The sequence below is a fragment of the Notolabrus celidotus genome, chromosome 5 (genome assembly GCF_009762535.1).
Source record: "Notolabrus celidotus isolate fNotCel1 chromosome 5, fNotCel1.pri, whole genome shotgun sequence".
Lineage (NCBI taxonomy): Eukaryota > Metazoa > Chordata > Actinopteri > Labriformes > Labridae > Notolabrus > Notolabrus celidotus.
The window spans coordinates 33,365,723-33,380,550 of record NC_048276.1 but is presented as its reverse complement, the minus strand read 5'-3'; the positions used below and the strand labels follow the sequence as shown (position 1 = coordinate 33,380,550).

General features: G+C 43.7%; 1 protein-coding gene across 1 annotated transcript in view; it reads left to right on the top strand.

Moving 5' to 3' along the window:
- The first annotated feature begins 6,057 nt into the window (after positions 1–6,057).
- doc2b (double C2-like domains, beta) overlaps positions 6,058–14,828 on the top strand; it is a 192,315-nt gene continuing 183,544 nt past the window's right edge. Inside the window, exon 1 of the mRNA XM_034682804.1 lies at positions 6,058–6,752. Within this exon, the coding sequence (XP_034538695.1) occupies positions 6,416–6,752 (337 nt within the window). The 5' untranslated portion in view covers positions 6,058–6,415. The remainder of the gene's footprint in view (positions 6,753–14,828) is intronic.

Below are 14,828 nucleotides of genomic sequence, written 5' to 3'. Positions count from 1 at the left end.
ACATAACACGCTCTGAAACTCTGTGGAAAAGTAAACAGAGATCGTAGCGGGACCGGAAGCAGGCGGCCGGCTATCAGAGAGACCACACTGCCCTCAGGCGTTTCGGCGGAGAATTGCTGCGCGACACAGACACATCGACGCACAAGTATGTGGGGCTCATGTCCGCGTCAGCCCCTGCGGTGTAGGGGAGACGCAGAAGTATAAATCAGCCTTAAGAGGTGTGGAGGCTGTAACAAAACAACAAACAATAATTTAAGGTTTAAAACACAGGCACAGTTCAGTGCTCTCACGCTATCTGTCCCTCAGGATAGAACGGAAGGCTCCAAGTGTAAGAAGTTCAGAGAGTTTGATGGCAACAGATTAAATACTGATGACAAAGTGGAAAAGCCACAGTGTGCTTTAAAACAAAGTGCTTTTATTAACAGTGTCTGAAACCATATTCATAATGGTACTAAACTTGAAAAGCTGCATCCAAACAAAATCCACCTGTTGGGATGATCTGGTCTTAATCATGGAGGAAGGATTCAGTATTATTTTATACAGTCTATGGGCTGAATAAGCTCCGAGCTCTGACTCCGTGACAGACCGGATATTGTTGTTACGTAACAAAAACACGGAAGTCTGAAACGGCTCGTTTCACACACATTTACAGAAAGGTGGAGAAATCAGAACAGGGGCAGAATGGATTTTTTTCATTCTCTGGGGGTTTGTAGACATGCCAGGGACACATATTTCAGGTAGAGAACCATTAAAAAGTCCATTTTGCATGATATGTCACCTTTAAGCTACGTATGATATGCTTTCTCAGGGTGGACGGTGCATTTTTGTCGGCTGTCATGAAGTTTATGCAGAGCCGTAAACGGAGTGAACATTTTCACCTGGGCTGAAGATGTGGCCATGGGAGGAGACTTGTCACATCAAACTTCCACCAGATCTGTGTCCGGTCTGTCTCCGATCCGCTTCAGTCCCGGCTCCGAACTCTCTAATCCGCCGGCTGTGTTTTCAGAAAGGAGTACGGAGCAGGACCGCCGAACAGCTGGAGTCGTGGTTTTCTCCTCTCCTCATCCATGTTGTCTTTATCAGATCCATTGCCGTATCACGGATCTGGTGGAATTTGGCCATCATCCTTCCCTGGTGAAGCCATCATTACCACAGCTGAATGAGCTGCCTGATATAAGTGACGTTTGGTCTGCGTGTGTTCAACCACAGAGATGTGCGACATACAGGTACGACAACACCACACGGACAAACCACATGCAGAGCGACACAACAGTTTATCTTTTGTATTCATCGGCTGACTTTAGAGCAAAAGTAGCGAGTAACCAGAACATTGATAGAAATGTAGAGGAGTCAAAAGTGTGAAAGTAATATACTCAAATAAAGTAATGATACTCAAAACAATCTGAGTCTTAATGATGATAAATGTAGATAAATGTACTACAGAGTCTACAGCCACATAATAACCTGTATGTGATCTCAGGTGCTCCTTCACTCTTCTCCCCCATGTTGTCATAGTGCTGATGCTTGTGAGAGGCAGCTTCACTTGGGGATAATTTAGTCTTTGTGTTTTTAAAGAAAGATGTACCTGGTGGCCCTCTTGTGTTTCCCGTTGGCTGGTCTCACTGCTCAGTCGAGATAATTGCCTCTGAGTGGCTGGGTGCTGAGAGAAGGCTACTTTAAATACCTCAGAGTCCCCCTGCCCTATCGCTCAATGCATTATTGCACAACAATGATGGTTTTTGCTATATCTCCCCAAAGCCCCTGTTGTGTATGCATATACACAAACACATGGGCCCTTAATCTCCACTCTGCATATAATGACATTGTAGGAAGAGGGCCGGATTTGTCTTTTGTTGGATAACGATATAAACCACCAAAGAATATGAACATTGTCTTTCATGACAAAATACAGTTTGCAGTCTCATTATGTTATCTGACTAATGGGAAAATGAAACACTGATCTAAAATAATGAACTGCAGCAGACCATGTCCACAGCACAAACAATGTTCCGTGTTTATCTCCAGATTTTAACTGTGTTTAGGTATCTTAGTGCCTCATGTGTTGAGGTTTATTTCTCCTTTGAGTATTTTAATGTGCAAACACATAAAAAACAAATTCACAGACAAACTTCATAAAAATACGCAAGACATCCGTTCCAACAGAAGAACAGAGGAAGACACACACGGGATGCTGGGATTGATTTAAAGGTTCTGTGAGGAGTTTCATGCTGTGTTGATTCTAGTGACCCCTCTGGACAACATCAGAAGTGTTTGTCTGCATTTCCCACGAGCATCATCATCCACCGTGGTAAAGATGTGGCTCTTACATTTGTTGTGGAAGCAAATGAATGAATACAGAATTTAGTTTGAGACAACATTTTGCAAGATGTGTAACAGCCAAATTCCACCGGATTCGGGTCTGGTCCATCTCAGATCGGGAACCGGATCTGATAGGTTTCTATTCTAGTCAATGTGTTAACATCCTCTGCATCTGCTCTGTTGCGTGCCGGCTGCGTATCTGATCCAGCAGGTCGGAGTCCTCCGGATCAGAAACACAAGACTTCTATTTTTGCCGGATGCCGGTGCACGACGCATCAATCTCAACAGAGCAGATGAAGCGGGACAGGAAGTCAGGCACCAAAACAAAATGAAAACATCCGGTTAATTTTCAGAATAAAACACTCTGTGTTATCACCATATCGTATTTCACTTAACTACAACAACAAACTGTCATGATGAGCGGAGCCAGGCCTGGAGTGCTCCATGCTTCGTTCTTAAAACCCAACAGGTGAGTGTTGAAGGACAAGAGAGCACGGAGCCAGACTGCAGCTGATCTGGTGGTAAAAAGTTAATTTTACGCCCTGGTATCACTGGACCAATTTCTCTCATGTGCCATCACTGCCACGTATTGTTAAAGGACAACATGCTAAGATTTTAAAGCTTTATGCATTTAGATTTTTCTCAAACTAGCTTTCAAATGTCTCAAAAATCTATCCTCTGAGCATGACTACATTTAAAAAAACAAACATGTATGTAAGTTTTACTCATCTAGGTTTGTCAGCTCTTAAACACATGACCAAGTCAAATGAGTGTATCATCAGAGAACATGTGTTTTGAACAACTCATTTGTATTTTCGTGTTTGCTTATTGCAGCATCATGGTCTGTGTATTGTGTTGTGTTTTCTCATCTGTTGATCTGTGGTTTATTACGCTTTATTTAAAAGCCCAACTGGGAAAAGAGCTGAATATCTGCAGAAGCTTTCCACTCTCTGTGCAGCACATTAATTCCAGGAATTAAGTTTCATTGAATTGTCCCTGTTTCATAAAACAAATTCAATGCACTGAAGGAAATCTGTGGGCAGCATTGATTCCTAAAGGCTGGAGAAATGGTAAAAGAAACCCACAACAGAAGCACGTCTTCATCACATTATCTTCATCTGGCATCAGATTATTTCATGGAGCTCATAAAGCAACCTATCAGCCTGAGCACAGCCTTTGAATTTCAATCGCACAATGCTCTGACTTGTTGCCAGCAGCCAACACAAGAGGGTGCTGCATCATGTGTTCACTGCAGACACGTCTCTGCTGTTTGCAAATGGATGAGTGCGGTGACGGAGCCGCTGCAGAGGTTACAGTTCCTGGTGAATCTGCAGGGAGAGCCTCTTCAGAGAGAGTGTGACACTCTTTCTTATGTCATATGAGCAGCATAAATAGAGCTCAGATGGTGGTGTGCTAGAAGGAATAAATCTGAACTTAATACAGTCATCTAAATATGCATGCATGTGTTTTGCAGGCTGAATGTGTAATAGTGTTACAGGTGTCCCCAAAGAGGTCTCACCAACCTGCATCCTGCAGCTTTAACAAGACATGAGTTAATCATGACAGCAGTGGCGTCAGGCAGATCTGTGTATATGATGAAGTATGACAATATGCTTATTAAACAAGCATGAAAATGTACTGTGTTACACATTTCTGCTGCCACTTCCAAACCTGCAACAGATGGTGAGTAATTAAAAAAAACTTGTGATTACAGCAGGGTGTGTAATTGGTGAACTGGGATGTAGGAATTCTGTACATCTGTCCATTTACAGGCAGGTGAGCAGGGTATGAACTAATGAAGGTGTGTGTGTTTATTAGTACAACAGTGAGGAGGAGGAGGAGGAGGAGGAGGAGGAGAAGGAGAGGAAAATCAGGTGATAATGGAGGAATGGTTCAAGTCAGCAGGGGCGACATTAGATTTTTTGGGGACCTGGGGGAGATTTTACCTTGGGGGTGCTCCTTTACACCAGATGCAAAAACCCTGATCTTATTTTTGCATTAAAGGCTATTGAAGTGGTTAGATAATCTGGACTTGAGGGAAACTTAACACAGATGTCTCCTTAAAGAATTTATTTAACCTTTTTATTAATGAAAAGATGGATCAAAGTGCAACACATCTATCAGAAAAGGAAGCAACACTTAACTTATTTGGTAATGTAAATATTTAAATCAATGTCTGGCTTGTATCAACAAGGAGCTCGTAGTATCTTCAAAGTTCTAATCATAGAGGATCCCTGGTTTTAAAAAAATAAGACATAACCTCTATTTTGTGTCAAAACTAGTCATAAAATCAACATTTTTTCAATTGTTTTTTTTTACAAATACATTAAATATTATAATAACTGTCATTATTATTATCAGAAGAATGTTAAATCACACTTTTTTTATGGGTGTACTCTGCTGATGAGTCGCCTTATCTGAAATTCAAAATGCTAGAAGACTGTCGCTGTAGGTAAAAAGATGATATCTGGTAATGTCAAAGAGAGCCCCCCCCCCCCCCTCTGTTACTGTGTGTTAAAAAGAGTACCTATCAAATGTGCTAAACATATTGCAGGTAGTCATGGAATCTGAGTGTTAAAAATGTAAAGGTTATATCACAACATATTTTTAGAGACCTGAGAACCTGAAGATGAAGTACTTAATACTACAGCTAACAGCATTCAGCACGATTTGTGTGATCTAAAGATAGCTATAGATTTCACAGTTTGTTCCTGTAGTGTGTGTACAGCAATAATATGACCAAACCAACACACCACACACTAAAAGATTCATTCATTGGACTCACAATCTATGTCGCAGAATCTCTCGTGGTCAAACGTGACTTTACTGTTAAACTAACACAGCGAACAACGGGCAGGAAGGAAAGCTGGTGACGATCCAGAGGTCCTGCTCTGCTTTCCTCTGGGACCCCAATAAACACAAAGAATGTTCTTCTGTAAACATTGAACATGTTTAATATTTATGATTTGAAGTCTGTGCGGCTACAACATTCTTCTGAGCAGATGGGGGATCGTAATATCACTCAAAACTCACACCACATGAAAATCTGGCATGGTAAACTTTAGAGCCATCAGAGAGTCTGGACTCTGCTTTACGGGGAATCGTGCAGAAAAATCAGCCAGATTATTTTCTAGTGTGATCCCCACATAACACTGAATCAGAGGGTGTAAAGTCACTGACAGGGTTTTTGAAGAGGCGATCATCCTGTCCAGACGAGGGCTGTGTTGCCTCTTTTGTTTCGTCAGTCTCTGTGTGTGCACGTGTCGTACTGATTGATTTATTTGTGCTGTAACAGTGTTTGACTTTATATCATACACAAAATCAATAAACCTGCTGTGGAAAAGAATAACAGAGAAACCAGACACAGCTGAAAAAGTGAAAAGACACATTTCAGAAGTAAAAGTCCATCCGTACCACAAAGCATGGATTCACTGCTCATGGTCCAGGTTATCACAGCACCAAAGTTACACACACATGCACACACACCCACTCATTCAAACAGGCACATTCACACACGCAGAAGTCTGGCACTGTGATGGATCTTCCCTCCCACTAACAGATGGATGGGGTTAATATCATAATTAAGCACCTCGGCCGACGGTTCCTGTTTACCGCCTGGTTGCTAGGCAGTGACATCAGCTGATCCCTCCCTCCTTCCTCTGTAATCCCTTCCCTCTGCCTTGCACTCCCTCACACAAACACCACTCTCTCTCTCTTTCTCTCTCTCTCTCTCTCTCTCTCTCTCTCTCTCTCTGCTCTCTCAGATAGGCAGTGCAGACGTGGGCAGCGTGTGGGGGTATAGGAAGAGGAGAGAGAGAGCGGGAGGGTACATAGTAGAGTGTGTGAGGCTGTCAGACAGCATGGTTCAGGTCTGAGGAAGACACAGCTACAGACTTCAGATCTCCATGTAGAACACTGTGGGGACATCCACACATCACCTGGACCTGTCCACTCAGGGCAACACCCACCTCTTCCAGGAAGGCAAAGGAAAGAGGGAAAGGAGGAGGAGGACAAGGGGGGAGGGTCTGTTCATCTTCTTTTTTTCTTTTCTTAGTTTTTTTGGTTTTGGGAGTGGGCTCCGGACTGGACCGCATGCATGACACAACGCAAAGGCGAGAAACCCACCATCAGCATCCAGGAGCACATGGCCATTGACGTGTGCCCTGGCCCCATCCAGCCCATCAAGCAGATCTCAGACTACTTCCCCCGTTACCCTAGGGGCCTCCCCCCTTCTGCACCAACCCCCAAAGCGGGCCAAACTGGGCCCCAGAGCTCTGCCCCTTCCTCCTCCTCGGCCGCCGCCTCTGCCACCGAAAGTGACCGCCCCAATGAGGATAAACCGGACCGGGCTTCTGCCGGAGCCTCCGCCTCCTCGCAGGCCACCAGGAGGGACGAGGAGCCGGATGTGGAGGGATACGACTCGGATGACTCCAGTGAGTGCTTTGTTGTCTCCACAGTGTTTGCCAACATGTCTACTTCAGTGTGTGTGTCCCTTTTAGGTCTTCCTCTCCCCTCTCCCTTTTTCTCATTACTGCATCCTCATTTTTTTTGGCCACCGGTTGCCAGGCATCCCTTCAGCCTTGTGGCTTTGTGGCTTTATCTCTCACCTTTTCTTTTTTTGGCTGCCTTGTCCATCTCTTTCTATCTCCAGCCGCCTGCCGTGTGTGTGTGTGTGAGCGTGTGTCTGTGTGTCTGTGCTGCAGCTAACTCTTTTCCTCTCAGTCGACACAGCCAACTGTTGCTGCTGCGAAGAACACAGCTCCCCTCTCCTCCTCTTTCTCTGCTTTTCTCCTCCACCTGAAAGCATGATACATGTGATTTATTGGAGTAAATGGCCGCACATGTCTGTCACTCGGTGTATGTGTGCATTTTCCACATTACCCGTGTCTCCAGGGCGCTTGGTGTACACTGTCGATCAGTCTCAGGCTGAATGATTCATGGCTTTGAATCAGTCACAGTTTTGTGCTCAGCTGCGGCTGACAGCGACTGTAAACTCTTTCACACACAGTTGAGGCTGAGGCAGAGATGAGCAAGTTCAAATCGTGTTATAATATTGTTTGTGTGTTGGTTTGTTTCCAAAGCAGAGGAATGTGTATGATCAAATCTGCCTCCATCACAGAGGGGAGGTTCCTATGAGAAAGCCTTTGATAAATGTCATCCCTGTAATCTCTCAGGTTTGAGGGGATGAATAGTGATGGATTCTTTATGTAAAAGCTCAACTATGGGAGCAATAACCAGTCTGAGATGGAACAAGATTCCATCACCATGCAAAACCTTTTTCAATATCAAACAAACGGACGTGGAAGTGGAAATACGACAGTCTGCACCATGCTGAGAGGAAATGTGCGGAAATCAAAGCTCCTGAAAACCTGCAGCATTCGCACAAACCTTCAGATAGCTCTGATAAATCACAGCAACAGTGAGGGAGTCTGCGTTTCATTGCTTTTGAACTCAGCACTGCTACAGCTCACTCTGAGAAACATGTTGCACACAGACAGTTGCTTCACAGTGTCCTCTTTTCTCAGTGGTATGTACTGCCGGTGCTTTCTGCACAAGAGCCTTGTGATTGCAGGTTAATGTGTGACAGCAGTGTAGCTTCTCTAAGAGTTAATCCATGCAGAGCAGCATGCAAGGGGGGGCTTAGGCCATCTCTAATCCAGAACTGGACATAAGGGGGAGGGGGGGATGGGAAAGAGCAGAGGAGGCAGGTTGGGCCTGACAGATGTTGCTCTATGACCTCAGCAGAGGCAACCAGGATTTCACACAGCGGGGGGAAAGAGAGTGATGAACTCTTCTAACTCAGGTGAGGAGTCCTCGATTAGTGAGAGACTTCTGGAGCCACATAAAAATTTCTGAGAGTGTTAGCTGAAAAAGACTTGGTTTAAACTATGGGAGTGTGTGGGAACTAATAATATCACCTCAAATGAACCTCTTGGCCTGAAGAATAGGGTTGACTCTGTACGTCAAACCAGGTCTGACAAATGATTTATTATGCTGCCTAAAGTGAAACGTGCGTCGTCTTTTAAATCCAGATAAAAACTCTAAAATCTTTTATTTACATGAAGCTACAGCAGTGTGTTTTCCTGAGTCAGATAAGAATCCCATGCTGGTCTTGCTGTGTTGTATGCAAATGTGCTTGGGAAACCCTACAGTCAATAAGGTTGGATGAAGACATAGACTGTATAAATAATGGACATAGTATCCGTGACGTCACCCATCAGTTTCTGGAGTGCTGTTTTGAGGCCAATCATCAGCAGGAGCCATATTTCTGCTGTCTAGCAATTATGACGTAAAGAGGCGGGCTTTGAGCCTCCTAGCCAACAGCTACAGTGTTACCCCCTGTCATCAAGTCAGCTGTGCCTCTCATTGGAAGACTTGTAATCTCAATATCTTTGAAATTACTGCGTTATGATTTTTTTGAATTGTTGTGTATGTGGTTTCCGGTACTTCCAGAGCCAGCCTCAAGCGGATCATCAATGTACTGCAGTTTTTAACACTTCCGCATTGGACTCTTAATTTTAGACTGGAGGTTGCCGCTTGGATGAAGACCAAGAAAATGTATTGTTCTTTAAAGTTCAGCCAGGTATATGAGAGACACACTCAGTATTCCCTTTGGCAGGTAGACCAGGCGATCCATCAGTTGCAGGGTTGGCATTTCACTCCTTGGCTCCTCTCCTATATGTTAAAACAAGTGAGAATTGTACTAAATTGCCAGACAGTGTAGCACCATGCATGATGGCTCTGCCACCATCAATCTGTTTGGTAATTGTGCGTGAATGACAGGCAAGTTGTAAAGTGCTTCATTTGTCGAGGTAGGTAAGTGCGATATAAGTGGCACCCATTCTACCTACCATTACAAGAGAGGGAAGACTGTGACACCTCAATCACTGATGCAGTTCTGATTGGGAGAAGTGAAGGGGGCAGTATTCTTCTCTGCAAGTACTGTAGCTGTATCTGCAACCACCAACCAGGAGTAGAATCAGAAAGGTGGCGCTGCTTCTGCTGCACCTAAACTTCCCAAAACAGAGAATCTGACAGTCACGCCCTCTTCAAACAGTGAACTCTTGCAATCCTGCAACAGCGCCATCGGTACACCTTTGTACTTGCACATTACCCCCTGAAACTGTGTCATTTGGTGCCCCGTTGTGTGACATCATCACATCACATTACAGTGCTGCAGAAGCATGAGGGCCAAGGCTTGTAAACACACATGGAAGCAACACATATACACACACACAAACACACACTCACGCACGCAGCACTACCAGCTTCGTCGTTACACATTGCCAACACTTTCTCCCCATCACACCTCTTCTGTAGTTGACCAACCCTGCCTCATCATCACGTCTCTATGCGTCACACATTGTAGGCAAAGATTGGAGACAGCAGCATGAAGGAGCCATGTTATTGTTCAGGTGTGTCCCGGTGTGCAAGTATACAAGGAAACTTTTCCCTGTGTGTGCAACAAAAGAGTGCCACTGTGGAGAGTTTTCAAAAGTGTGCAGCATTGTCCCCATTTGCAAAGTTAATTGTGCAGAGTCTGCAAAGACGTCCCAAAGACAAAGAGTTCCTGGAGAGAGGATTGGGAGGATGTGGGATGCAATCAAGAGGATAACAGCAGGTTTGCAGTTAGAAGGAGAAGTGTCCATTCAGAACAAGTACCAACACTTCTGCCTGTCGAGTTGTCGAAGCACACATTGTATACATGACCTACAGTGAGTCACACAGACTTTGCTGTGCATTACAGGTCTAACAGATAGAATAGTAGTCCAGCCCATTTCTGATGTGATGTGACACTATAACTGTTTCATTTGGATTTTTAAAAAATCTTTGGGATGCAAAATCATAGAAATTTAAATTCCATAAAACCTGCTAATGCCCACGGTGCAGTTTTAGTGAACGTAGCTGGCTGCATGCAACAGGTGACAGGATGCTGTGGCATGCAGACAATCCTCGGGACTGTAAACTGGCTTTCACTAGCAAGAGCGATGCCATCAACAGGGTGTAGGTTTGCGGCATAGACTGAATAAATAATGGACGTAGTATCCATGACGTAACCAATCTGTTTCTGAAGCACTGTTTTGAGGCCAATCGTCGGAGGCAGCAATATTGGAAATGTTGAACTCAACCTAAATGCTGTCTAGCAATTGTGAAGTAAAGAGGCGGGCTTTGAGCCTCCTAGCCAACAGCTACAGTGTTCCCGCCTGTCATCAAGTCAGCTGTGCCTCTCATTGGAAGACTTGTAATCTCAATATCTTTGAAATTACTGCATTATGAAAAAAATCACCCTCTGTACAGTGTGTGCCGATCAAGAAATGAACTATTCAGGCTACACTGGTTTTAAGAACCAGGCTGTAAACAGCCTTAAGCGGATCCTCAATGAACTGCAGTTTTTAACACTTCTGCATTGGCTTCAACTCTTGCAGCCCGAGGATTCCACTTGGTTGTGCGGTGATTTACTGATTATGTTTGCATGATGATTCTGAATTTGATGTTGAACTTTTGATGCCATAGATTTGGGGAAACTTATCAGTGGTCTAGTGTAGCTCCTGGGCACAATGGACCCCTTAAGGCACCTACGGATACAAGCACATAGAGAAAAAGAGCAGGAGGGGTGTGGAATGAAAGAATAAAGGGGAGGGGAAGGATAGGTTTGAGTTTATAGCAACACTGGAAGATGCATGGTTACGGGGAAGTCCAGCTCCTAAAAGTTTGGCAGCATCACATCATCCACAGGTACTTGCATGTTTTCAAGGTACCAGCTGAAGATCAATAGCACTGCAGCGACTTGTTGCAAATGTCAAACCACATCTCATCTTCATCCTCCCTGCTAATAAGGCAATTAGACACAAACATCTGCCTGAGCATCATCTTAATTATTTTACAATCACCTGAAGAGTCATCAGTGATGCCTGATAATTACCATGTCAACTCCACTTCCAACTAAAAACTAAAGAGGAAGAGAAAAAGGCCACATGAGGAACGAGCGTCGAAGTTACTATGGTAGCATCTAATTGTAAACACAAATATTGGATGGCTAATAAAGTCTGAATCATTTGCATGCATATCACAAGCCTCACCTACAGTGTTGATGTGCCTAATGAAGGCTGGCACCAAATAAATAAAGAATGAACGCATAACAAGTGACTGTTTGGATCTGATGCAACGTTCCAAATAATCCCAAGCTGCTGCTGCTGCTGTCAGGGGAGCTAAGGAGAGAAACACAAGGAGTATAAACAAAATAGTACAGCGGCAGCATGAGTCTGCTGCTTTAAACAGTGGATTCAAACTGTCAGTAAGACCTGCTGTACAGTCTGTGCTTAAGTCCACATCAAGGTCCTTTAACACTACAGGTGTTGTACCTTAAATTCCTTACTCTGACTTTCTGTTGTGTATTCAGCTTTAATCCTGTGAGAACATGAGCCCACTTCCTGCACAGATGAAACGCAGCTTAAATTTCAGCTGTTTAGTATTCAGTAGCTTCATCATTAGCCATACATTAAAACCAAGTTATAGAAACCCCTGTAGCATGTTTCCTCGGCTGCCTTTTTAGCCTGATTGTTTGATGTGACGTTGTTGCATATGCATATGTGTGAAGCGTGCATATAGGCTTGTGGTGGAAGCTAGTGATTAACTAGACTTTGATTCACACTGATGTTGGACTCTAAGTTATACAAGGTATATGTAGCAAAGTGCAAACTTGTAAAAAGGTTTGTTTGTGTAGGTAGAGACATGGAGTTTGTTCCGGGTCAGAGAACCACGGGAAACAGATTTACAGTTGAGGCTCTTAATGACATCCAGGGAGGTTAACACTTGGCAGGTACATAGTTTGGTTGATGTGTTTCTAAAATAAACAAAATGAAACCTTAAATGTACAGTGTTGTCATTTTGTCATAAGGATAAGGACCCTTCAAACACAGAGGAAGCAATTACTTTCAGATAAAGTTTTGCATGAATGAAAATAATTACCTCCTAACAAAAGTGGCTTTAACTAACACTTGAGTAAAACACATATAGAACATAACACCACGTAACTAACAGCTACAACATCAATCACAATAAACACTGTTAATTGACTACGGGTATTGGCGTAACACGTATGCTTTCGATTTAGCATTTGAGCTAAATTTTTCTGAAGCGCTGTTTGAGGCCAATCATCGGCGGGAGCCATATTGGAAATACTGAACTCAACCTTACTTCTGTTGAGCTAGTGTGAGGTAAAGAGGGGGGCTTTGAGCCTCCTAGCCAACAGCTAAAGTGTTCCCACCTATCAGTCAAGTCAGCTGTGCCTCTCATACTGGAAAACTTGTAATCTTAATATCTTTGAAATTGCTGCGTTATGAAAAAATATACCCCCGTACAGTGTGTGCTGATCGAAAAATGAGCTATCCAGACTACACTTGTCTTTTGTACCAGACTGTAAACATGTTTATCTCTGCTGTAAAGAACGTCTTTTTGGAATTGGTGTGTGTGTGGTTTCCGGTACCTCCGGAGTCAGCCTCAAGCAGACACTCGATGAACTGCAGTTTATAACACTTCCGCATTGGCTTCAAGTCTCGCGGCCGGAGATTGCCACTCAGTTACAACACACGTGCTTCTGTCACAGCCTCAATAACACTGAGAAGTAACCTCCCTCCCACACATTGCTTTAACGATGTCATCAACTCACGGCAGCTACAGCAGGCAAAGAGGTGCAAACGGCTCTCTCATATAGGGCTTTCTTACAGTATGTAACTAGCATCAATATGTTGGTACCATGCTGGTATGTTATTTTTATGTCCAAGTGACAGGTCTATGAAGAAATGTGGCTCTTGACCCAGCAGCAACCGTGGGTGAGAGATGAAGCCGATGCAGAAAAAACTGCAGTTCAACTGAAAGCTGCACTCTAAAGCCAAAGAAACCCTATCAACACTTTTGTTGAAATGCCCTTTTTTACAGATATAAATATGTTTACAGCCTGGTACAAAAACTGCTTTCGGTCTGCTGCCCATTACTCTACTCGTAATCATAGGGGCGGGTACATTTTATAACTCAGGGGCTGGAGAGAGGAGGTTGTAAGAGCGGACCTTTCCTCTGTCATGAGTTCATAATCGGGTATTTAAAGAAAACCAAGAGGTCGATAAACCTTGTGTAGTGCTGGTTTGATTGTAAAGACTCCTCAATTTCAGACAAGTGACCAGCGTAAGGGGATATCATGAGTCTGCAGTGGGTCCGTCTTTACCTCACAAATATCAAAAAAGGCTAAGTCACAATCCCCTTGGATGGCAGGGCTGCAATTACTGATGGTACTGTGTAAAGAGCTACACACCTGCATAGAAACTGTAGGCTCCTGAATGTAGTGTCAGTCTTCACACAGGGACACAGTGCAAACCTTTTATCCCTTAAAAATAGACTGCGACTTAAATTCCAGACTTTACAGTAATTCTTCACCTGCACCTTCAACATTGTTTCTCTTTTGCACATATAAAACTGCCCACTGTATTTGCACTCCATCACCTCTGCACATACCGCCCTGTAAAGCAAGCCGCATCTTGTATATGTTGAATAGAAGTCGATTTTTTTACTCTTAGACTTAGATTGATCGTTTTGGGACTTGTCATTTGTTATTTAGGCATAGGATTTCTTGCAGTATAGATTTTTACCTTGTAGTGTTGGGGTTTATTTATCAGCCCTTTTATTTTCTGCTCTGATAACCTGCTGCAGTAACACCACAATTTCCCAGTTTGGGATCAATATAGTGTGTTCGTCTTGTGACAAATAAGTCCTGGAATATGCAGCTTACATCACAGATTGATGGTGTGCAGCAGAGTGGAGGATTTCTCCTTTAAGATTCAAATGCTCTCGTTGTGTGCAGCGCTGAAAGAGTTGCTCAAGGACGGCTGAAGCCAAGGCTAAGTTATAAATGCTCACTATAAAAGCCCAGAACACTTGGTGTCACTTTTGCAGACCTGACGGCTTCTCATGGACGGCAACAAGTTTATAAGAATAAGAATAATGTAAGTGATTTAATAACTTATTTCTGTTGTCTTCTCAGCTCAGCTTGTGTACATGTCCTGCTTGATTTCATCTCAGAGGGGTAGTTCCTTTTAAACACACCCCTCAAGAGGCTGATAAATCTTGGCCTCATACATATGATATGAGTCTCATACTGAGGTAAAGTAATTTCCCCTCCAGGTGCTGCTGCAGGACAGAAAAAAGCGTATTTGCTTTGATTTAGCTGGATTGTCGTTCAAAAAGTGTTTTGGACACTTCCTCCCTGTTGCTGCATGAAATGTAAGAGACAGTAACTCTGTGCTTCCTGTTGTTTGTGATTTTAAAGAGCCAGCACTGCCCCAAATTGGCTCTTCATGGTCCTGCGAGACCTGATCCAGTATCTGGATGCTTCCTCCAGGGGAGGCGGGGGAGGGTGGAGCGGTGTGCCAGAGTTGTCCCTCATGCACTGAATCGCACAGGGACATCTCAATCGCTGCTAAGAACCTGCTGGCTAATCTGCATAACAGCACCATTTT